The sequence below is a fragment of the Gossypium hirsutum genome, chromosome A07 (genome assembly GCF_007990345.1).
Source record: "Gossypium hirsutum isolate 1008001.06 chromosome A07, Gossypium_hirsutum_v2.1, whole genome shotgun sequence".
NCBI classification, from domain to species: domain Eukaryota; kingdom Viridiplantae; phylum Streptophyta; class Magnoliopsida; order Malvales; family Malvaceae; genus Gossypium; species Gossypium hirsutum.
In genome coordinates this window covers 11,075,266-11,098,683 of record NC_053430.1, presented here as the reverse complement: position 1 = coordinate 11,098,683, position 23,418 = coordinate 11,075,266, and the positions used below count along the sequence as shown (strand labels likewise).

Here is a 23,418-nt window from a genome sequence, read left to right as displayed (position 1 = left end):
AAGTTTTATTTAACGGGCAAAGGATCACTCATTTTAGAATTGAAGTGGATCGACCAAAGTACTGAGCTAGAATAAGGAATTGGATTGGTTGACCTATAAACTAGTTGAACCATCCAATCGGATTGATTAAATTGATCAATTAAAATAGTTGAAGCGATTATTGAATATGTTTTCCCTATTTTTAAATATATATATATATTAATTTTTAAAATTTATTCAATTAAATCAAACAAATCGAGAAGTAATAGTGGCGAATTTGGTTTTGAAAATCTTGCAAAAGATTGAATCAATGAAAAGTCGAAAACTTTAAATTTGGGTGAAAAAAATCATTTTAAGGACCTAAACAAGATAAGCGATATACTTTAGAGAGTAAACGATGCATTAAGCCTTTTAACCAAGGACAAAGGCAAATGAAGATATCTATTTGTAACTGAAACGACACCGTTTTGGCATTGAAATAGTCATATAACATATCCCAAACCTGTGTCTTGCAAAACCCAAACGCAAACGGCAGACGAAACCAAAGAACACAAAACGAAAAACGCAATCTTTACAAACATGGAGATGAGTTTAACCCAAATAGCCAAGCCACCACCATGTCTTGTTAACAAAAATTCTCTTTTTACAAACAAAAAAAGAGTAAAAACCACTGTAGAAGCTCTAAGGAATTCATATCCAAAAAGAGCAACACTATCCAGTAATTGGAATGTCTCTAATTTATCCCCTCTTTCTTCATCTTCAACAACTCCAACTTGGTTTCCCAGATTTGAAGAGCTTGACACTACCAACATGCTTCTTCGTCAAAGGATTATATTTTTGGGTTCTCAGGTTTGGGTTTTTATTTTTATTTAAAGTTCTTTGCTTCTTTATTGCTTTTTACTCAATCTTGAATATGGGTTTGGTTTATATTTTCAATTGGGAAAGTGGGTTTGGTTTTTAAAGGGTGGAATGTTATTTATTGATCAAATATGCAACTTGATTTGTGAACTTTTAGTGCAATTATTCAGTTTTTTTGCTATTTTACTGGTAAAGTGTTGATTTTGATACTCAATTCTAATACCGTTTTGCACCAAATCAATGGATTACATTGCCCACTATATTGAAGTTCATGTGTAATTTTAAAGATTTATCCCATAGTTTCTATAATTCAATTTGGAAATCGATTTGTTTATTGCCGTTCTTTTTTCTCTCTTTTTTTTTATTGGATAATGGGTTTGGTTTTTAAAGGGTAGAAATATTACTTATTGATCAAATATGCAACTTGATTGGTGAACTTTTCGTGCAATCATTCAGTGTTTTTTTTTTCCTATTGTACTGTTAAGATTTTGATACGCATTTCTTATACCGTTTTGCACCAAATCAATGGATTACATTGCACAACACCTTGAAGTTCATGTGTAATTTTGAAGATTTATCTCATAGTTTTATAATTCAATTTGGAAATTGTTTTGTTTATTAACATCTATTTGTGTGTGTGTTTGTTTGTTTGTTTGTTTGTTTTTATTTTTATTTTTATTTTTTTTATGGCATATAGAGGAAATGGGATTATCTTTCTTCAGCATTTAGTTGGTTTAAAGATAGACTTTTTGAAATTTACCGTATTATGGCTTCGAATTTAAGGTCTCGATGATTATTTTGGTTTAAACTGTTTTTTTTTCATTGATGTTAAATAGGTGGATGACATGACAGCAGACTTGATTATAAGTCAACTGTTACTTCTCGATGCTGAAGACTCTGAGAAAGACATAAAATTGTTCATCAATTCACCGGGTGGCTCTGTCACTGCTGGTATGTCTATACGTTTTCTTCCATATGCTCGACTCCTTGCTTCTCTCTGTTTTTTGTTGCCTTTCTTCATAAGCATTAGAATAGGCTTTGGAACTTGATAAACTGTTTAATGCAGTTTTTTGTTTAGGGTATTCTTTGTAGTTTACAATAAGGTAAACTCCTAGAGTTCCGAGCTTGGTTAGTTTTAAAGTAATCATATGGTTTGCAAATGGTCTTTGATCAGTGTTTGTTAAGGATGCACAGCGCAAAAAAGAACCTTAAGTGAAGTAAGGCGCAAAATGTATAAGTGTGTATGTATATACAATAAGCATAAGATATATAATTATGGTAATGAACTCAAAGAAGTGTTTACAAAACATGCAATTTCATTTTCTTTTGTTTGCTAACATGCTTGATTTGCTTTGGTCCTGTGTATGTTGTTTAATACTCAACATCGAGAAGCATTCACTTAGGTGTACATTAACCTTCTCTCATTGATTGTTGCTTGTAGGAATGGGAATATACGATGCCATGAAGATGTGCAAAGCAGATGTTTCGACTATTTGTCTAGGGCTAGCTGCATCGATGGGTGCGTTTCTCTTGGCTACCGGTACGAAAGGGAAGAGGTTTTGCATGCCTAATTCGAGAGTGATGATTCATCAACCACTTGGAACTGCTGGAGGCAAAGTAAGTCTATGATGGTCCGCCTTATTTCCTCATTTCAAGGATTCTTGGGCACTATTAACTTCATTGTGTGGCTTAAACCGACGAGAGATTTGATTGCATTATATTTGCTAGAGTTGACTGTCTTAGAGGTAAAAGTATCACAAAAGCCTCTGTACTAGTAGTCGGGTTGTATTTTGCCCCTACTACTCAAAAATGGGCAAACTAGTCTTTATAAATTAGATAAAAAAGCACATTGGTCCTTCTGTTAAAAATTGGCCCCTGTACGTCAATATGAGATATATGTGGCACGTCATGTATCACTATCTGGTTATTCCATCAGCCATGGTAGTTTTTAACAATACAAATGAATAAATTTTTTAACAAAAAGGACTAATTTGTTCTTTGAACTAATATACAAGGACTAATTTGTCTATTTTTTAATAGATGAGGCAAAATGCAATCTAACTTCAATACAGGGTCTCCATACTATACCAACTTTGAGTGCTTGGCTGTTTTGTCAATACAAAGTTTTTCTGCTAATTCTGCGTAGATTTGTTTTCTGCTTATGCGTGTTGAGAGTGTATTCGATAATATATAATGTAGCTAGTTGATTTCTGGTGGTTCGTTATTCGCACTCTGACTGCCGCATATGATTACAGGCAACAGAGATGAGCATACGGATAAGGGAAATGGTGTACCATAAGGTTAAGTTGAACAAGATTTTATCAAGAGTTACAGGAAAGCCCGAAGAACAGGTTAATGCCTTCTGTAGCCTTTATCATCTACTTTTTTTTTTTATCACACTCGGTTTTTGTTTTTTACTATCCATTATGTTGTAGATCGAAGTAGATACAGACCGGGATAATTTCATGAATCCTTGGGAAGCCAAGGAATATGGTCTAATCGATGGAGTTATAGACGATGGCAAGCCAGGGTTAGTTGCTCCAATTGCAGATGCAGCACCGCCACCGAAAACCCGGGTTTGGGATTTGTGGAAAGTCGAAGGGAGCAAGAAAGCAAAGAAGAATTTGCCTACAGAACATAAAATGTTACAGAATGGTCATACAGGTGGCCAGGAAAAGAAAGAAGCTGCTCCTTTATGAAGATTTTGTGAGATAACTGTTTACCTCCATTGTTGTTTCTCTCTTTAAGCTTTTGACATGTTAGATTGTAACAATTATTTTTTCAAAAAAGACAAAAAAGAACACAATCTCAATGAATTGAAACTTAATAGAATTCAGATTGTGGTTGCATCATTACATTGTCATGATTGTAGCATTAGCATATACATACATACATGTATGATCATCAACTACTTAAATAGATACTTCTGAATTGCCATCACTGCTTTCACTTCCACTTCCGCTACCACTTCCGCTACTTTCACTACCGCTACCGCTTCCACTACTCTCACTTCCACTACTACTACTCGAGCTTGAACTCTGCTCTTCTTTCTCTTCAGCATTCACTTGAGCTCTAAGAGCTTCAGCCGCACTACGTCCTGCTTTATGTTCTTCATCCTCACTTAAATCAACCTCCTCATCCGTGTCAACTGGTAAGTTTATATCGATGCCAATACCAGTGGATATCTTTTCAGAAGCGTTGTCATCTTGTTTATAGGTTTCCAACCCATCATTGTCATCATCATCGTCGACTATATCCACCTGTTCTTCTGATTCATAACTTTTCGGATCCGGTGAAACTGTTGGTTTATTAGGAATTGAAGATGCGTGCTCACCTCCGGTATTGAAGTCACCAGTGTCAATATGTTCCAGTAAAGGAGGAACTGGACTTTTGTTTGAGGACTCGGGTTTTGGCCCTTTACCAAGTGGAGGGGAATAAGACTCAGCAGCAGGACCAACTGAAGGAGCCATGGCTGTGGTGCAGGTAGCTGCAGCCATGGACTCGCCAAGTTGACGTACATGCCTCAACCGCTTGACAGCTCGGTGTAACCGTTCCAACCGGAAAGTCTCGCCATCAAAGAACAAAACAGCATCATTATCCTTGTAATCTTCACAAACACCATCAAATGTCACCTTGGGTTTTCCATGTTGGTTGTTTTCAAATTCTACCTTAACCCTGTTATCCTTAGACTTATGTAATAATCCTGGTTGGTTCTTATCAATTGATGCTGGCTTAAATTCATCTGAAAACAGAACCAAACAAAAACAATATTCAATTCAAAATTCAACGATTTTCATATGTGAATGATTGGTTAAACAATATTCAATTCAAAATTCAACGATTTTCATAAGTAAATTAACCTCCGTAAGTTAAATCAAAGAATAAATTAATCTTTCTAATACAATTTCTATTTATTTTTATTGTTAAAAATTAGTCCATCTAGTAGCACCAGTTTTTAATAGAAATGAAAGAAAATTTTAAACCAGTTTCATATAGGTCAAAATGCAATTTTACTGCTAATATGGGATCTCTATAGTACTTTTAACAAGTTAATGACATTGAGCATCAAAGCCTAAAATTCAATGATTTGCAATTCTGAATACTGATAGAACAAGAATATATGAAGTTATCCCATTGAAATTAAAGATGGCTAGTTAACAAATTTCATTCGTTTTCTCGAAAACCATAAAGAACCCAGAAAAAAAAAAGCGATACTTAACATGAAAAACTGTTTTTCTTTCTGGGTTACCAAACAAAACCCAGAAAAAATTAAAAGGAGGAAATGAGTACTTACAGCGTAAAGTACAGAATTTGGAATTAGGTTGGTGTTGGTCCTTGAAGGAAGACCCTAAACTTATATTGTACCATCGATTAGGCTTAGGAGCAGTACTTGGTTCTTCTTGATTGCTGTTACTTGCCATTTTCGAAAACCCTAGAAGGAATTTTTGAAAGGGGTAAAAGAAAAAGACGAGTAAGAAAATTAGCGAATTGGGGGTAAAAAAAGGGTGGTTTGGTCTTTTTAGCTCAGTACTAAAGTTGATAAATTTACCTATGTACTTTAAAAAGTTGTGAATTTAATACCATACTTTAATTAAGTTACCCTACATTTTAAAATTTAAAGTACTCTTAAATTCATTTAAATTATGTTATTTTCAAAATTTGAAGCGACAAATGTACTATTATAAGTGTAATGTCATATCAATTTATTATTTTCACAATATTACTAACCAAAAATCTAGATAATGAATTAACGACAACCACTTATGTCAAGGCAAAAATTTATACAAACTTTGAATAATATAATTGAAGAATTTATTAAATTTATAATTGTACAAATAGTACAAGATTTATAATTAAATTTAATCAAATAAATTTAACTCTTACTATTTGAATTAGTACTAAAATTTTAAAATTTGAAAAGTAATAAGATTAAAATTGATTAATTCAAAAAGTTCAATGATTAAAATTGATAAAATTAAAATATAAGACTAAATTCACAACTTTCACAAAGTTTAGGGACTAAAAGAAATATTTAACCATATATTTAGCTTACGCGGGCAAAGGTTAACTCTTTTATTTTATAGAAGTCCCCATATTTTTTTTTTCCCTCGAAAAGTCTCTCCTTTTTCCTCTCTAATGGCTGCAGTTCCTCTCAGGTACTTACCCTCTTCCATTTTCATTTTCTGGGTTTTTTTGTTTTTATAAATGATTTTTCTTAATCCCATTACAACTTTTTTGCCCATAAACTGTAAATTGAGTCTTATGTTATTATATTTTCCCCCTTTTAGAACAAAGATCGTTTCTTTATGTTGGGATTTTCTTCGATTGTTTAATTATGATTTTTGATTAATCTATAAAGGTGGGTTTGTGGTGAGAATTTGGATTTCAAAGGCAATTGGTATTAAGACCTTAGTTTAAAAAATAGCAAACTAGTTTCTATATGTTAGATCAAAGAGCATATTGGTACTATTAAAAATGATATCCATTTCTACCATTAAAAATCGGGCTTTTATGTCAGCATGGAATTTTAACAATAGAAATGTTGGAAACCTTTAATAGAAATGACCAGTTTGCTCTTTAATCTAACTATAGAAACTAATTTGACCATTTTTTAGCAAAAGAGTAAAATGCAATTTTACTCCTAGTACAGCGGTCTCCATGAGTCTTTTACCTTTTCTTTTTTATTTGGATTTGTTTATTATATGATAAACATATATATATATAGTTGCAACTTCAAATTTGTCTGTTCAATTGCTTAATTCTTGGATCTGTTTGTATTTCGATCTTAATTGCAGTTTGTAGCATTAGTAGGGACATAACATATGCTTGCTCTTCTTTTTTGATTTCTAAGGCGTTGTAAGTACTTTCATGTTTGAATTGTTAGTTTAATCGTCTTATGTACTCCATAAAACAGAACTTGTAACTTCGAAATCGTTGGATTTCAGAAATTTCGACGATTTTTTAGTGAGGAGGAGATCATTGAATTTGAGATTGAATCTTTCCTGCAAGTTTCCACTTAGATCCATTAGAATGGAAATCAGTGATAATTGTACCCCTTTGAGTGCAAACAATGAATCTAGAGGCACGTTGGTTGTTTTCGAAGGGTTGGATCGTAGTGGAAAAACTTCACAATGTGGGAGGTTGGTTTCGTATTTGGAGGGATTGGGTCATTCAGTTGAAATATGGCGATTTCCAGACAGAACTACTAGTGTCGGACAGATGATATCTGCATATCTTACAAATAAATCGCAGTTGGATGACCACACGATTCATCTCCTTTTCAGCGCAAATCGGTGGGAGAAGAGGTAAGTGTCGAAACTTATTACATACGTTGTCCTATAATAATCTTGTCTGGTTGGAAACTACATTGAAAACTAGACCAAAATATCCGCAAACACGTGGTTCCGATAGTAGTATCAGAACCTAACACAAAGTTGTAAGATCAACTATTTGTTTGCAGATCAATGATGGAAACCAAAATGAAAGCTGGAACCACTCTTATAGTGGACCGTTACTCTTATTCCGGGGTTGCTTTCTCAACTGCTAAAGGACTTGATTTCGAATGGTGTAAGGTGAAAGCATGCTGCAGGAAAACCAAACTGTTATAAGTATTATTTAGCATATGGTCATTCATATCAAAATGAGGTCTTTCCTTACAGGCACCAGAGACCGGTTTAATAGCCCCAGATTTGGTCGTTTATCTCGACATAACACCCGAGGTTAGTCATGCACACAACTGCTCTTTTTTTTTTTTTTTAATGTTAAATATCCCTATATGACTGAAATATCGTTTCATACTATCAGAAAGCTGCAGAAAGAGGAGGACACAGGGGTGATCAATATGTAAACTTACTAATGATTTAGTGATATTGAGTGAAATTTAACCCTATAAAAGGTGATTAATATGAAAAGGCCAAAACTGGACGTTAAATATAAAGCCGAAAAGGGTGTTGTAGCTTGAAGAAATCTACAAAAGAGATTAATTGTTACATGGCTCTAACAATCTCTCCCTTTTCTTTGCCATATATTCACAAAAACCCGTCTAATTTTCACCACAAATTAAGGAACCCTTGTTTATCTTCCATTAAGACCCACCAAATACAATCCAAATCAGGTCTATTTCCAATCTTCTGCACATCGAAACCCAGCACCAAGAACCTGAAAACATGCAAGAATTGCAAATCCCAATTCGACCCATTGCTCAATCACCCTCGAGCTTGCCATTTTCACACTGCCCATTTCGGAGGTAACCATTTTTTTTCCTGCATTATTACTTCGTTTGCACTGATTTCAGCGTTGAATGCCTGAACTGTAAACATAGCCGCATAGGCAAAGTATTTCTGTCAAAATTTGGGGTTTTTAAGCTTTAGATAATTAAAAGAAAAATGGGTTCTTATGTTTAAGAATTGTTGATTGAATTTTATTATTATTAGTTTTTTTATAAATGATTTTGGGTGTTGAATGGTTTAAGTTCTAGCTGAATGAGAGTGGTGACAATCTTGCATAATCAGTTTGCAAAGTTAATTGTTGAATTAACAGTAATAATTTGTAATGATAAGTTCATTCCACAATTGGCTTTGTGGGAGCCATAATTGGGATATAGTCTGTAACTCTCGAGTTTGAGCGTTGGATATGTGCACCACGTAGGTGTTCAAAAATTAGTTTTTCAATGTATTTGGCAAATCATAGATATGTGTCGAATACGAGTACTAAAAAACTTAAAGAGTAACATAGGATATGTCGATATTGGAAAGTGACGTGGAGGAAGATGGGATGGAGATCAAGAACGGTTCAACCTATTAGGGTGGAGAGTTGTATTGTGTAGGTGGTGGAGAGGAACGAAGGGAAGGAAGGGAAAGGATGGACTGTTTGTAGAGTAAGGGATCAATGAACATGGCACCTCCTTGAGGTGAGAGAGAGCTTATATCAATGTTTTCTAAACTGGACCATTGGTTGAGTCAGTTAGAATACCAAATCGCCAATTCAATTGGTTTGACTGGTTCAATCGATCTAAATAAAAAATTATTAAAAGTTCAAAAATAATTAAAAAAATTTTGGTTCAATCGATTTTTAGTCAGTTTATTTGCCAGTTCAACCAGTTCTCTATCTAACTGGTTTAAACCACTCTTTAGACCTACCCTAGTCGGTTCGATTCAGTTCAAACAACACTTGCTAATATAGGTTGATCTTGTGGACACATGGCTGCCTTTGGTTGGTTGGCTGATCCCTTCCAAGATCTTTGTTAAGTGGGTAACATGATATGTGGATGATGTCTTATCTGAGTGGTCTGGTTGTCAGAACTGGTTGACTTGCATGTTCCTCACGTCCGGTGAAAGTGTTCATGGTTTGAGCATGTTTTAAACCTTTTTTGCACTTGTTTCAGCTTCCAATATATGCTTTTTGATAGATCACTCTCAACATTGTTATTTTTCTTTTAATTAAGTTTCTCATATTCACATTTTTAAGAACATTTTTGTTTACAGGGGAAACAAAGAGGAAATTCGAGAGTGTATATGCAGGGGGCACCATGGATACACCTGAATCTGGTAAAGTATTTCAATACTGGCATTGTTGTGGCTCTGAAGATCCATTTGATCCTGGATGTACTGCTGCTCCTCATGCTTCTTACGACGACTAATGCCGGTTCGCCGCTGTCTCCAAAGACTGATGCCGCGTCGGTTTCTTTATAAACATTTAACTTTGTATGTATTTATTATTGGAACTACATTTCATTCACATTTTGTAGGAAAAAAAGGAAGAAAACTTGTGATAATGCATCTGTTTATTGTAGGTTCAAGATGAACTATGTGAGATGTTGAGACTCTGTTAGTGTAGTGGTTTTTTCAGTTTTTTATGGTTTATTGAACAGTTGAACCAATGATTTCTTTCTGAAATATGTATGGTAGTGGGTTGGATATTTGTATGTTTTTGTAAATTTCGAAACAAAATTTGCAAATTTTTTTCAACATCAGAATTTATTTATTATAAGTATTATATTTGAGTACTATTAAATTATCCCTTGGATAGGCTTTAGGGTAAATTTGATATATATGTAGTTTTTAGGAATAATTAGGGTTTTAGGAATTTTTTCATATTTAAGAAAATAAACCGGAGAGAGAAATAGAAAACGCATCTTACTAGACGCATTTTCTTGCAAGTCAGATGAAAGCACGTCTAGTGGGATGCATTTTTAGCCAACGGTAACTTTTCTCAATGATAAAAAAAAAATTCAATTGCAAAATTTTTTTCCAACAGCTAAAAACGGCTAGTTTATATGTTTTATAAACTCAAGCCATTTTATTCCTTTTGCATTGAAATCCCTTTTTCCTAATTCTCTCAATTCATTCATTCTTTCAATTTTTCAACTTTTCAGTTCTAAATTTTTCTTTCAATTTCTCTCCAAGTCTTATTGTTTTAATTTTATATTTCGTAATTTCTTTATTTTTAATTAATTTTTATAATGACAATTCTGTTTATTCGTTTCCATGACAAGTATACTTCTATCATCCATTTGTAAATGGTAAAAAAATATTATTACATTTTTTAATTTTAATTAAGTTCATTATTAAGTTGCTAAGATTACTAATTTTATAATTTTTTTTATGTTTATTTAATCAGGCTGAAAATCAGATTTTAGAGACATACATATACAATTTAACTATTAGGGCACCGCATCTTATTGAACAACACTTGCAAGAGGCAGGATTCTTGCACATATCTTGTATGCTCGGGGGGATTAAATTGGATTCTACACTTATCAGCGCTTTGGTGAAAAGGTGGAGACTCGAGACACACACATTACATCTTTCATGCGGTAAGTGTACAATTGCACTTGAGGACATAGTTTTACAACTCGATTTACTGGTGGATGGGTCAGTCGTTATGGGGGCAGTGGTCATTGGCAATTGGAGCGCAATTTACGAGCAACGTGTCAGATAATTTTTTTCGTAACCGGATAAAAATGAAATGGTTGGAAGAAAATTTTAATTGTATCGACAACTCCGCGCTGCCATTGAAAAAGAACAATACGCCAGAGCATTCATCTTGAGGTTAATCAAGGGTCTTCTAATACCTAATAAATCTCGAAATATAATATATTTTAGGTGGCTACTACAACTCGTCGATTTGAAAGAAGTGGGGCGACTCAATTGGGAAGTAACTGTGTTGGCCTTATTGTACCGAGAGATGTGTTGGGCGACACAACTACAAAAAGTTAGAATCGGTGGTTGCATACTCCTTCAGTGATCATGGGCATGGCACCGACTACTATTTTTACGTTCCCGAGCAAACGCCCTTTATTCTTTCCCACTTGTATTAAGGTAAAATTCATTTGATAATATAGTTACCATAATATTTTTTTCATTATTACATTTTTTAAAGAACATATTATTTGAATATGTGGAACAATGAGGCGAGTCATGTGGGTATAGCGGACAACATTGAAGATATTCGGTTAGTGTTAGATCAACAATTGGAAGTCGAGATTTGTTTTTGAAATATTAAATTATATAATATTTACGTAAGGATTTGAAATTTAATATTGGGTAGATAATCAAATTTATAATTTTGTACTATAGTTTAAACTGATGTCATATGCTGATCCGAGAATTCAAGAATTCATCCTGGTCAAATTTTTGGCCAAGCACAATATTTGGCATGTCAAGGTATTGATAGTTCGCGATGGTGGAGATGCACGAATCTCATCGAGTGATGCGCCAGTTTGGGTTTAGGGAAATCATTCCACCATCACCTCAAGACATCGAAGAACTGCACAAATCGAATTACGGAAGAGAACTGATGAAGATTGGGTGAAATGTCATGACAAATATATCTATATTTGGGAGCATAGGTATGATTTCATATCTATGTGTGAACCAATTCTCACACAGGAATTGACAACCTCTCCAGATTACATGACATGGTTTAGACATCATGGTAAGTGATATCTACTCTTGGAGAATGAAAGGACTAGACAACATCGTCATAAGAGGTCGAGACGAACCCACATAAATCCTAGGTTAGGAGTACATGTCTCGATGGGGTCATCATCAGCTTTAACCCCATATGTAGCACTGATGGTTGCACCACCTCCCAATCAGAATGGTTCATATTATTTTGGTGCTTTCACTAGTCCCGTTTTTTATACACAAGCACCATATTATGCACTACTGTACAATGTATCAACACCTTTTGCAGGTGTATTTTTTGTACCACCTCTATCCCAAGTACCATATAGAGCGCCAATGTCGACAACAACACCGATGTATCCACCATTTTTGACAATTCCAACATTCTATTTGCAGTCAAGTTATGTGACACCATACACTTATCCATCAATAGTATCACAAACACCTTCGGCGTTATTGTTCTACCAAGGTGGTTCATCTTCGTAACTACATGTTACTCAAACAAATGATATATGATGGAAACCTAGGACGACAAGACGCTCAAGCATGGAAGAACAATAAGAAGATGAAGATGGAGGTCGAGGTCGAGGTGAAGATGAATATGAAAATGAAAAAGATGAGGAGTCAGAACCCCAACTATTAATAAATCCTTCTTGGAACCAACACCCACCAGGTTGTGGAAGACATTCGGCCCAATGATGCGAATGATTTTCTTTTAATCTTGTCATAATTGCAAAAAAAATCCCTTAACGTTTGGGGGCTTTTGGTTTTATGCCCTTGACTTTTTTATTTTTTGGTTGACACCCTCAACATTATGATTTTTTAAGAAATCAATCCAGTTTTAATGGTCAACGTAGGTTGACTGTTAATCAAACTGTAGGTCAACATAATAGCCCATATGGCATGCCACATAAGCGCACAACGTCATTGATGTTGTCATCTATTTAACAAATTTTTTTCTCTCATTTTCTCTCTAGCCAAACACTACTTTTTTTCTTCAAAACACATGGTTGTTGCCATTTTTTTCTCTCATTTTCTCTCTTGCCAAACACCATTTTTCTTCTCCAAAAAATATAGTTGGCTCATTTCATCTACAAAAATCTCCATTACCGTGATTATAATCATGCTTTTGTACAATTTTTGTAAACCCACACCACACTTTCAACTTAAAATCATTGTTTTTTTCCCCACGTCGGCTGCCATTTTTTTCTTTCATTTTCTCTCTTGCCAAACACCATTTTGATGACAGCAAATGGGTTAAAGAGAAAAAAAAAGCTTACACGTGAATGTTGAATAGGGTTTAGCTTTGCTTGAACCCAAAATTAAAGAAGTAACTAGATGTTGTCTTCTTTAAATTCTCAATCAAGTTTTCACCTTTTTTTTACAATTGATTTTGTTTAAGTTTTAGAGGTTCCAGCTTTAAAAACCCTCCATTGAGTAAAAAATCCCATCTTTTTTCAGCCGACTTCAATAGGGGAATCTAAAACCAATCCACCACCTTCATTTTCCTTCAGTTTCTCACAATTGCATGCCTCTTTACACTATTGGGAGCTCAACAGCAGTCACCCATCAAGACCATAGTGGTGTTGGTGATGGAAAACAGATCTTTTGATCACATGCTTGGATGGATGAAGCAACATGTCAACCCTTCAATCAATGGAGTAATTGGAGATGAATGCAACCCAATTTCAACAAAAAACTGAACCTGAAATCCATTTGCTTCACCAACGATGCTGAGTTCGTGGATCCGAATCCAGGTCACTCTTCAAAGTTGTTGAGTAACAGGTTTTTGGTTCTTCCACCATTCCTTCCATGTCTGGTTTTGTGGAACAAGCATTGTCAATGTCCAAGAACCTGTCTGAGATGGTAATGAAAGGGTTTAGACCCGATTCAGTCCCAATTTACGCTGCTCTCGTGAAGAAATTTGCAGTTTTTGACTAGTGGTTCTTTTCAATCCCCGGTTCAACCGAACCCAATAGACTCTTTGTTTATTCAGCCACTTCCCATGGTTCAATCAACCATGTTAAGAAACAGTTAGACCATGGCTACCTACAAAAAACAATCTTTGATAAGAGAGAAAATGAGAGAAAAAAATGGTAGCCGACAGTGGGGAAAAAAACAATGATTTTAAGTTGAAAGTGTGGTGTGGGTTTACAAAAATTGCACAAAAGCATGATTATAATCATGGTAATGGAGATTCTTGTAGATGAAATGAGCCAACCATATGTTTTGAAGAAGAAAAATGGTCTTTGCCAAGAGAGAAAATGAGAGAAAAAAAACGGCAGCAACCATGTGTTTTGAAGAAAACAAGTGGTGTTTGGCAACAGAGAAAATGAGAGAAAAAATTTTGTTAAATAAATGATGTCATCTATGATGTCGTGCACTTATGTGACATGCCACATGGGCTATTATGTTGACCTACAGTTTGATTAACGGTCAACTTATGTTGACTGTTAAAATTAGACTGATTTCTTAAGAAAATCATAATGTTGAGGGTGTCAATCAAAAAAATAAAAAGGTCAAGGACACAAAACCAAAAGCCCCCAAACGTTGAGGATTTTTTTTCAATTATGCCTTTAATTTTTTCATGGAAATCATCATTTACTTTATTAACTTTTAATTTATATTTTATTACATTTTTTTCATCCATAATGTACTTATTCTAATTATTCAAAAGAAGTTGATCTACTGTATTTTACATTAATAATATACTTATTTACAATCTAAGAAGAAAAATTTAAAAGTTTGGATTATTGTACTATTGTAATTTTCATATCAGTAGTATATACTTATTTATTTACAACCTACGAAAAAAATGGAATTTTTTATATTATATTCTACTATATTTTACATCAATAATATTATATCAATATTTACAATTTACCAAAAAAATAAAAACAATGAAAAAATGAACAAATTGCTTGTTTGTTTGTTTCTTTTTTTGTATGTCTATAAAAAAATGAATAAATGTGTTAATTGGTTCTTGTCCTCAATGTTTCTCCCAAATGATGATTTGTTGGCTTAGTATACCCTAGGTTCCTACAATAATTGCATAACCTCAATTTGTTCGTCGTCTTTCGAATATCCATATTATCACATATCCAAGTAGAATTCGGTTGACCTTTTAGTTTGTAACGCAATAAAATATTTGATACCAACTCGAATGGAGTGCTTGATACAGCCAACCACATACTTTCATTTGGGACTGGTGGGAATTTAGATTTTCATACATTATATATGTGTTTTAGTTTGTACATTTCGTCAACATAGCTCATGTGATCCAGACGTACTGAAGCACATGCAACAAAACCGTGTACCAGACAGTGTGAACCATATGGTTTGGGCTAAAGGGGCCATGTGGGCCTAAATTCTAATTTTTTTCCTAGGACCATAGTTGTCGTGTGAATCGAATATAGCCCTTCCGTAGGGACCGTATGGTATAAATTTTCCTATAAACCATGATTTTTTATACTCTGTTACTGCTTAATATGACTAGTAAACGCATGAGTAGTATGTTATATGTGATAGCGTGATCTATTATATGCTAAGTATGATCTGAATCTGATATGAAAAACATTTATGTCATACACGTATATGATATTTGTCTAGTTTTGCATATGCATTGGGGTGGGAAATATGATTATGGAGGAAGTGATGACAGTTTAATTTATTTGCTTAATTTGGTAGCCTAGCCATGTATAATTGTATTTGGCAGTATATCGCTTATTGATCTAGTAGCTAGGTTGCAAATATTCTGAAAAGTGTCATATAGACACTAATTAGTGTGTAGGACTGGTGGGTATTTAATACATTAATTGGTGTGCAGGGATAGTCGAAGATGGTGTGTAGCGAATGGAGGTAGGAATTTAATCTGTATATTATACGCATCTGTTTCTATTTTTGTTTACAAAATCCATCTGATTGATATAACGTATGTCTAGAATTATATTTGCTTTTTGAATTATAGTAAGTTATACACTGAGCTTGTAAGTTCATTCTCTGTTTGTTTGATTCTCAAGTAATTCTCAGACATAAGATAGCTTGGTGTGACAGGAGCTCGGTTAAACACATTTAATATGTGCTATTTAAAACTGGTTTACTCTGTTCTGGTCCTATTGGACTGTTTCGGACATTTGAGACTGTTTTTGCTTTGGACTTTTATTTTCTGTTTTAAACTGTTTTATTTCTTTAAAATTATAATTACACTATCAACATAACGTTGGATTTTCAAAATTGTTTTTCAAACTGAATTTAACTAAGAGATCACTTGTAAATATAGGCGATTTATTAGTATAAATTTAATCGACAAAATTAACAAATTAAGTAAGAAAGATATTTTCTTTTAAAATAAATCGGAATTGTTTTTTATCAAAAACTAGTGCTTTTTTACGAACCTCAATTAATTTCTGAATTTTCATAATTGATCATGGTGACTTCTCTAGATCTGGCCATAACATCTAGGCCGGGTTTAGGTGTTACAGTGTGGTTACTCGATGTCATTGGGTAAGGAGTTCGTTTTCAAAGTTGAAGCTAGAGCGATGGTGAAAGGCCTTTTTATAGCATAGGAAAAGGGGTTCAAGAGGATTGAGGTGGAATGTAATAATACTTTGTTGGTAGAATTATTGTTAGCAGGTAGTAGTGCTAATAGTAGCTTGGTGAAGTTAAGGCTTTTGCATCAGCTTTTGCATAGGAAATGGGATGTAAGAGTGTGCCACATCCCAAGGGAGCATAATGGGGTTGAAAATCATATGACTAAGTGTGCTGACAATTGGTTTTTCAATTTTACAGCTATTTGAAGAACCTCCGATTTTGATACAAGATTTATTGCTTGTTGATTGTAATGTGTTGTTGCCTGATTAATATTTATAGGTTGAGGTAATCGTTTTATGTTGTTTCTTTTTATCTAAAAAATATACATTTGCCAAAAATAGAACATATCTTAAATTAAAAAAAAAAGAAAAAGTTATGGAGAGAAAATTAACCAATTGTATACCTTTTTATACTTAAAATTCCAATATATAATTCAATATATAACTTAAAATTAATATTATACTATAGTTTTTTTAAAAATATTTGAAGTCTTTTATTTTTTAATACATAAATTGCCCATACTTCAAACTGCTAATACTTAAATTGCCCTTATTAATTCCTAATAGCTAAGGGGGAGTTGGGTTTATTTTTAATGTTTAAGACTTAAAATGCCTGTTAATTCTTAATGGCTAAAGAGGGAGTTGGTTTTATATATATATATTGAAGATTATATATTATTACATAGATATAGATATAGATTAAATAAAATTTAAAATTTATTTAATTAATTTTTTATAAAATACCTAAATTGCCCTTATTATATACTAATACTTAAATTATCCCTATAGGTAAAATACCTATTATTTTTTAACACCACTTAAAATACACTTATTAATTCCTAAAGGCTCTCTTAACAGCTAGTATAAACTACAAGTTAATATAATGGTAAAATTGCATTTTAAGCTCTCATTTGTCTTGTAACCTCTTAGAAGCTTATGAAATTACAAGTTAGAATAATGGTAAAATTACACTTTACCTCTCCAAATGTGGGATTCAACTTTAGCCCCTAGAGCAGTTTTCTAACTTTGCCTGCCAACATTCAAATTCGCAAAGTAGCCTATTTCAATTACTTTGAGATATTCAAATCCGTAAAAATTCAAATTCAAATACACCAAAATTCTTTATTTTATATTCAAAAAAAAATTTATAAGTATTTTATAACCAGTGGATTCAGATATCCACAAAGAGCATAGAGAAAGAGGCAGTCAATAGCCTCGCCCCCTAATGGTAAATATGCTTTGTAGCCCCTTAAAAATTCTATGATATTACAACTTAATATAATAGTAAAATTGTACTTTAGCCACCCAAGATAATAAAATTTTTATGAAATTACAAATTAATATAATAATAAAATTAGGTTTGGCCCCAATATATTCAAATAGTAATTTTAAAATTGAAATTTAAATATTATTCAAATATATAAAACAAAATATTGGTATCCGAATTACCATTCCTAGTTTTGTTATGCTAAGATATAGTTGATTGGAAAGGGAGATGGGTTGTTCATTGAATTGCTTTTATATGTAGCAAAAGATAACTTTTTTACTTTAGCTAAAATCAAATTGGACCATACCACATCCCTAATCCTTGAATAAATCAAAAAACGTCCTATCAAGATGATTTTAATAGTAATTGGAACAATGTTTGCTCATCAAAACAATGAATCTATCCTCTTTTTATCATTTCAAAACTTTATATCACCAAATATTAATTGTTAATGGATTTTAATCAGAATATAATAAAATCTTAACAAAGAATTTGCCCACCACCGTTCAAAATTTTCAATTCACGAAAATAATATTACTTAGGCCCAATCGTTATTTTCTTATTAAAAGGTCTATAAGCCTTTTTAACTTTGGTGAAAATATTAATTTGACATCAGCATTATAATAATAAAAAACAGAAAATGATGGTTAAAGAATTTAATTGAAATAATTTGAGAGTTTAAAGACTTAATTATACATATTTTCATGAAGGGGTTTAATTGATGTTTTTATTAAAATTCAAGGATTTATATACCCTTTTAGCATTATTGTTTCATAACCGAGTGCTTAGATTAAGTGTATTTTTTCTTTTAAGTACTTTATGATTTTTTTTTCTCTCCCACTAGACTAGTATTACTTAAAAAAAAAAGGGAAACTAGAGATTAAAGTGAAATCCTCGTAAAATATCAAATGAATTTTCGGATTTCGATAAATAATTCGATCTGTAAATAATCTCATTTTAAGAAATATTTTGTCAATGCAATATAAGATGAATTATATTGTAAATTGTGTATAATGAATGAATATTATTTTAACACATATTTAATTTATGTAAAAGTACATTTAAACAATATAAAATAATTAAATGAAAGTAGACTTCCAAATGCTGCATAGATGTGAATTAAATTGACGCAATTCAATGAATGGAAAACAGAAGGCATTATTTAAAGTTAGGATATCAACATTTGCGAGTTTTAGATCAAAAATAATGATTACGCAAAGTGGCCGCAAATTTTAATGTTCATAGAGGAGACATTTTCAACTATAATATAGCTAAATGCATGCATGAACCAATTTATATTTTTAAAATTTTTCTAGGAATCATATATTCAATTATATTTCTTATCTTTTAAACAAAATTCAGTTGGATTTTTTTCAACCATATTTGGAGGTGCAGGTGGGGTCCAAAAAAATAATAATAATAAATTAAATATCTTTTCCCTTTAAAATGCATAAGAGTATAAATTTGCTCTGAATTTAATTTAACTTTTTAAAAATTATTAACTAATTCAATGATAAAATTACATATAAAAATTTATAACTTAATTTTAGCCATCATAAAAATTTCCTAATTTTGCCGCTAATCATATCCCTTATAATTATTTTCCCTATTCACAGTAAATGATATCAATTTTTCTTTTGTCATTACATCCCAACATATTGTCGTAAGCTAAAGTTAAAAGTCAATTGAACTGAAAATCACACGGTGGAATACCACACGGTTAACACGGTTTTGCTGCGAAGTTCCTTGTCATTTCCTACTACTATAAGCCTGCTAAAACCCTATAAATTTTTTCATCATATTACTGCTTCTGAAACCATCATATTAAGCGCTACTTCTTGAAACCATGGAATCAACAAGTTTTTCATCTTATAACCTTCTTAACTTCAATCAAAGACCTCTTCGGCATGGCCCGAAGTACCGGAAAAGTCAGGAACCTTCATCGTAGCTTCAACTGGAGGTATCAATAATAAAAGCAATGGACCGGATTATGTCGGTAAGCTCGTCGACGAAAACATGATCGTGCTACGAATGCGGATTAAAGATACAAAGATTTCGGAGGGTTTTGAGTTGCCTTCGGAATGGATGGAATGGGAGAAGCAATATTACCTTCATTATAATGAGGATGTTTGTGAAGCAATGGGGGTTTTGCAAAACTTGTTGGTGAATGTTAGGCCAAGTTTCGGTATTGCTATTGTGGTACTTGTTTTATTAAGCTTTCCAATATCAACTGGCGTCACCTTGTTTCATGTTTTGCAGTTAGGTCAATGGTTCATATCTGGGTTTAATCCAAATTGATTTGCCAAAATAGATTATTCTTCTTAGGGTTTATTACTTCATATTTAGGCTTAATCCAAGTTGTTTTATTAGTGCATGTAGTTCCTTGGTTCTATCACTTAAGTTTGTAACCTTTTTGTCTGCTTCAATAAAATTTAATAGCTTTTGTATGTATGTATGTATGTATCCATGCTTGCTTTGGAAGGAGTGTTACATTAAAGGCTTGCAAGTCCGGGTTTAATCCAAATTGATTTGCCAAAATAGATTATTCTCCTTAGGGTTTATTACTTCATATTTAGGCTTAATCCAAGTTGTTTTATTAGTGCATGTAGTTTCCTTGGTTCTATCACTTAAGTTTGTAACCTTTCTGTTTGCTTCAATAAAATTTAATAGCTTTTGTATGTATGTATGTTTCCATGCTTGTTTTGGAAGGAGTGTTACATTAAAGGCTTGCATGTCTTGAAAGCCCATTCCACACTTGCACACTACTCTCATTTTGTGGGATTTAGGTTGGATTTATATATCACATTAAATATTATATATAATTGTTGAAGATACGAAGTAGAAGCATTAAATTTCGAGAAATTAATTAAAATTTTTCTAAATTTTTAAAGCGACCAAGGCTATCTAGCTCTTCTTTCAAGTTAAGTTAGGCCAAATTTTATTCAGCTCATTCAAACTATAAATAGTTAATTTAAACTTGTAAAATTTAAGTAGTTTAACACTTCTTCCTAATTTTTTATGGTATTAATATTTTAACAATTTAATGGTCATATTTTATGCTCTATTTGTGTATATTATGTATCGAAACCTTTTTTTTAAAAATACTTTTTATTAAAAAACGAAAATAGGAGTCGCCACCAATCTTTTTTTTAATGAGGTATGATCGAATCACCTCGTAATTTGATTGTTTTAATAAAAGGTTTGATTCACTAAAACAATGATTTTTTGTCTTCAAAAGTCCAGAAAATGAGTTTGGCAGTCAGTTACACATAAGGAAGGATTAGCACCCTCGTTACGCCCAAAATTCGTACCTAATTGATTACTTGACGTCCAAACATCGAGAATTGAAAATTTGAAGAGAGATTAAAACACGATCCCTTTTCGTATTAAGGCATCACTTGCTTAACTAAAATTATTTTCACGAAAAGGGCTTATTTCATGTTGATCGAGAAGAAAGGCCTTGCCCCGTAAGTTAGGACATGATACTTTGAATTCTTGAAAACGAGAATAAACTCTATTTGATTATTACTTAAATCTCCTTTTTTTTAATTTTTGAAATAGATATTCAACTATTTCGGTTTTAAGAGGAAGTCATATTCCGTAAGTTAGGAACACGACTCTTCTAATTCTGAAAATAACAAACATTGTCTTAATTTTAATTATTTCTCATAAGTCGTATAAAAAACGGGCTCACCATTTAATATGATACGCAATTGAGCATAATGAGGAAACAAATAAATGTGTCTAAACCTAAGGAAAAATATCATAATGATTAAAATAAAAATAAAATGGCTACGTGAATAAAGAGAAGAAAAATCGAAATGATCCTGAAAAAATAATAAGTAGGTAGTTGAGATCGTAATAATGCGACAGGGATTGATTATAATAATAACAATAATGATTAGGACATGATTAATATTTTATTTAATAATATAATGAAGAATAACGATAAACCGTAAATTATACATATTTTTACCCCATGTTTAACGCATTTTATGGATGATTTCCCATTAGAATTGGTTAATTTGATACTCCTAATGCTTTAATTTCATGTTTTATACTTAGGAGAGCATAGGAGAGTGAAAGGAACGAGAAACGGGCCAAAAATGGAGAAAATGGGCCAAAGTATGAAATTAACATGGCCTGGACCTCCTCACATGGGCATACCACACGGTTGTGTCAATTTGGCAGGATCAAGCACGGCCTAAAGTAATCGCACAAGGGCGTGTCTCTACCGAGCCCAAGTTGAGTCCAATTCGGAAAAGGCTAATTTTGAGGGCTCTTAGGCATTCCAAAGCCTATAAATACACCCTAGAAGAGGAAGAAAGAGGAGACACAGAATAGGGAGTAAGGAATTACTCCAAGGAAGCCGATTGATCCATCTCAGAAGCCGGATTCATCATCAAGACTGAAGATCTCTCCTCAATTTCCCCTTCAGGAGTTTTGGGTTTTCTTTATGTTTTGTATTTTTTATTATTCTGAGATGTTTTCTTATTTAGTTATGAACTAAATCCCCTAAGTACCTAAGGGGAATGAAACCTAAGACGAATCTTGTTATTATTTTCTGAATTGTATGATAAATATTTAACTTGTTCTTAATTATGTGTTCTTAATTCTTGTTTTGATATCCTAGGATACTGATTCAAGATAAGCTCTTATTCAGAGGAGGAATAGACCCTGTCTAAGAGTACACTTGTCATAATTAAGCAGAGTTGATTGCACGCCTAGACATAGGGGTGACAAGATTTTGCCGGATTAGGGTGAAACCTAATAAGGGTATCCATGGATCGAGTTAATGCAACCCTAGGGTGTTAATTAGAGAAAGGTCTCAATTATTCAATCTAGGGATTAGATGTTATTAGTCTTGAATAGGGATAATAACATAACTTAGGGATCTCTATGGAACAAGTTAAATGAATAAATCGTCCGATTCGGAGCCAGAATAACAAGTACAGTCTAGGTGGATTTTTCCTTTGGTATTGTCTTAATGCAATCGATTTTCCCAAAAGTAATCCCCAACTCTATTCTCTATGAATTCTTAGTTTAGATAATTAGTTAGTTAAAAGAAAACCTCTTTATTCTTAGGCTAGATAATAAAAAGGCAGTCATTACTAGTACTTTTAGTTCTTTTGGGTTCGACAATTCGGTCTTGCTAAAACTATACTACTGTTCGATAGGTACACTTGCCTACATCGTGATAATAGTTAGTTTCAAGAATGACTAATTATAAATATTTAAAACCTATCACGAAATCACGCGATCAAGTTTTTGGCGCCGTTGCCGGGAAATTAAAATATTAATAACACTCAATTTTTATTACTTTAGCCATTATTTTTCTTGCGATGTACTTTTATTTTTAATTTTATTCTAATTTACTAATTTTCTTTTTCTTTCTTCTGGCAGGTTTTTTATAGTTTATAACTAGAAGAAACCCGTCAGGACCACTACTTTTTTACGAAGAAATCGATCTGATCGCAGTGATTCGTAACAAGTAATAAATATTTATAAAGATCAAACCTAAACTAACTATTATCATGACGAAAAGGCAAGCGCACCTATCGAACAATAGTATAGCAATGGCAAGACTGGGATATCGTACCCAAGGGAACCAAAAGTACTAGTAATAACTATCTTTTTATTATCTAACCTAGGAATAAAAGGAGTTGTTTTAATTAACTAATTATTAAAACTAAGTAACTAATTCAATTAAAGCGAAGAGAGAGTTTGGAAAAAGACTTGAAGAGAAGAAATTAATAAAGATGACACCCAAGGAAGAATCCACCTAGAGTTCACTTGTTATTTGACTCTGAACCGGACG

The 23,418-nt window shown here is 32.8% G+C and overlaps 3 protein-coding genes across 6 annotated transcripts; 2 read left to right on the top strand and 1 right to left on the bottom strand.

Annotated features, from left to right (window-relative positions):
- The first annotated feature begins 457 nt into the window (after window positions 1-457).
- Window positions 458-3,689, top strand: LOC107936630 (ATP-dependent Clp protease proteolytic subunit 3, chloroplastic). The gene is made up of 5 exons (XM_016869386.2): window positions 458-828; window positions 1,674-1,788; window positions 2,279-2,454; window positions 3,093-3,188; window positions 3,273-3,689. Exons 1-5 carry the CDS (start codon window positions 559-561, stop codon window positions 3,534-3,536), a joined length of 921 nt encoding a protein of 306 aa, XP_016724875.2. The 5' UTR covers window positions 458-558; the 3' UTR covers window positions 3,537-3,689.
- LOC107936628 (ELL-associated factor 1) lies at window positions 3,646-5,358 on the bottom strand. Its single transcript, XM_016869385.2, has 2 exons — window positions 5,132-5,358; window positions 3,646-4,579 (listed from the first exon to the last, which is right to left on the bottom strand). Exons 1-2 carry the CDS (start codon window positions 5,256-5,258, stop codon window positions 3,750-3,752), a joined length of 957 nt encoding a protein of 318 aa, XP_016724874.1. The 5' UTR covers window positions 5,259-5,358; the 3' UTR covers window positions 3,646-3,749.
- Window positions 5,359-5,923: 565 nt separating this feature from the next.
- LOC107936606 (thymidylate kinase) lies at window positions 5,924-9,754 on the top strand. 4 transcript variants are annotated; one of them, XM_041117558.1, is made up of 6 exons: window positions 5,926-5,993; window positions 6,633-6,693; window positions 6,783-7,142; window positions 7,298-7,409; window positions 7,497-7,556; window positions 9,321-9,754. In XM_041117558.1, the coding sequence occupies exons 3-6, from the start codon at window positions 6,868-6,870 to the stop codon at window positions 9,525-9,527; spliced, it is 654 nt and encodes a 217-aa protein (XP_040973492.1). In that variant the 5' UTR covers window positions 5,926-5,993; window positions 6,633-6,693; window positions 6,783-6,867; the 3' UTR covers window positions 9,528-9,754. The 4 variants fall into 4 exon arrangements, with proteins under 4 accessions (XP_040973491.1, XP_040973494.1, XP_040973492.1 ...); XM_041117557.1 differs by lacking the exon at window positions 6,633-6,693 and having other exon boundaries at window positions 5,924-5,993; XM_041117560.1 differs by lacking the exons at window positions 6,633-6,693; window positions 9,321-9,754 and adding an exon at window positions 7,642-8,083 and having other exon boundaries at window positions 5,924-5,993.
- The last annotated feature ends 13,664 nt before the right edge of the window (window positions 9,755-23,418 follow it).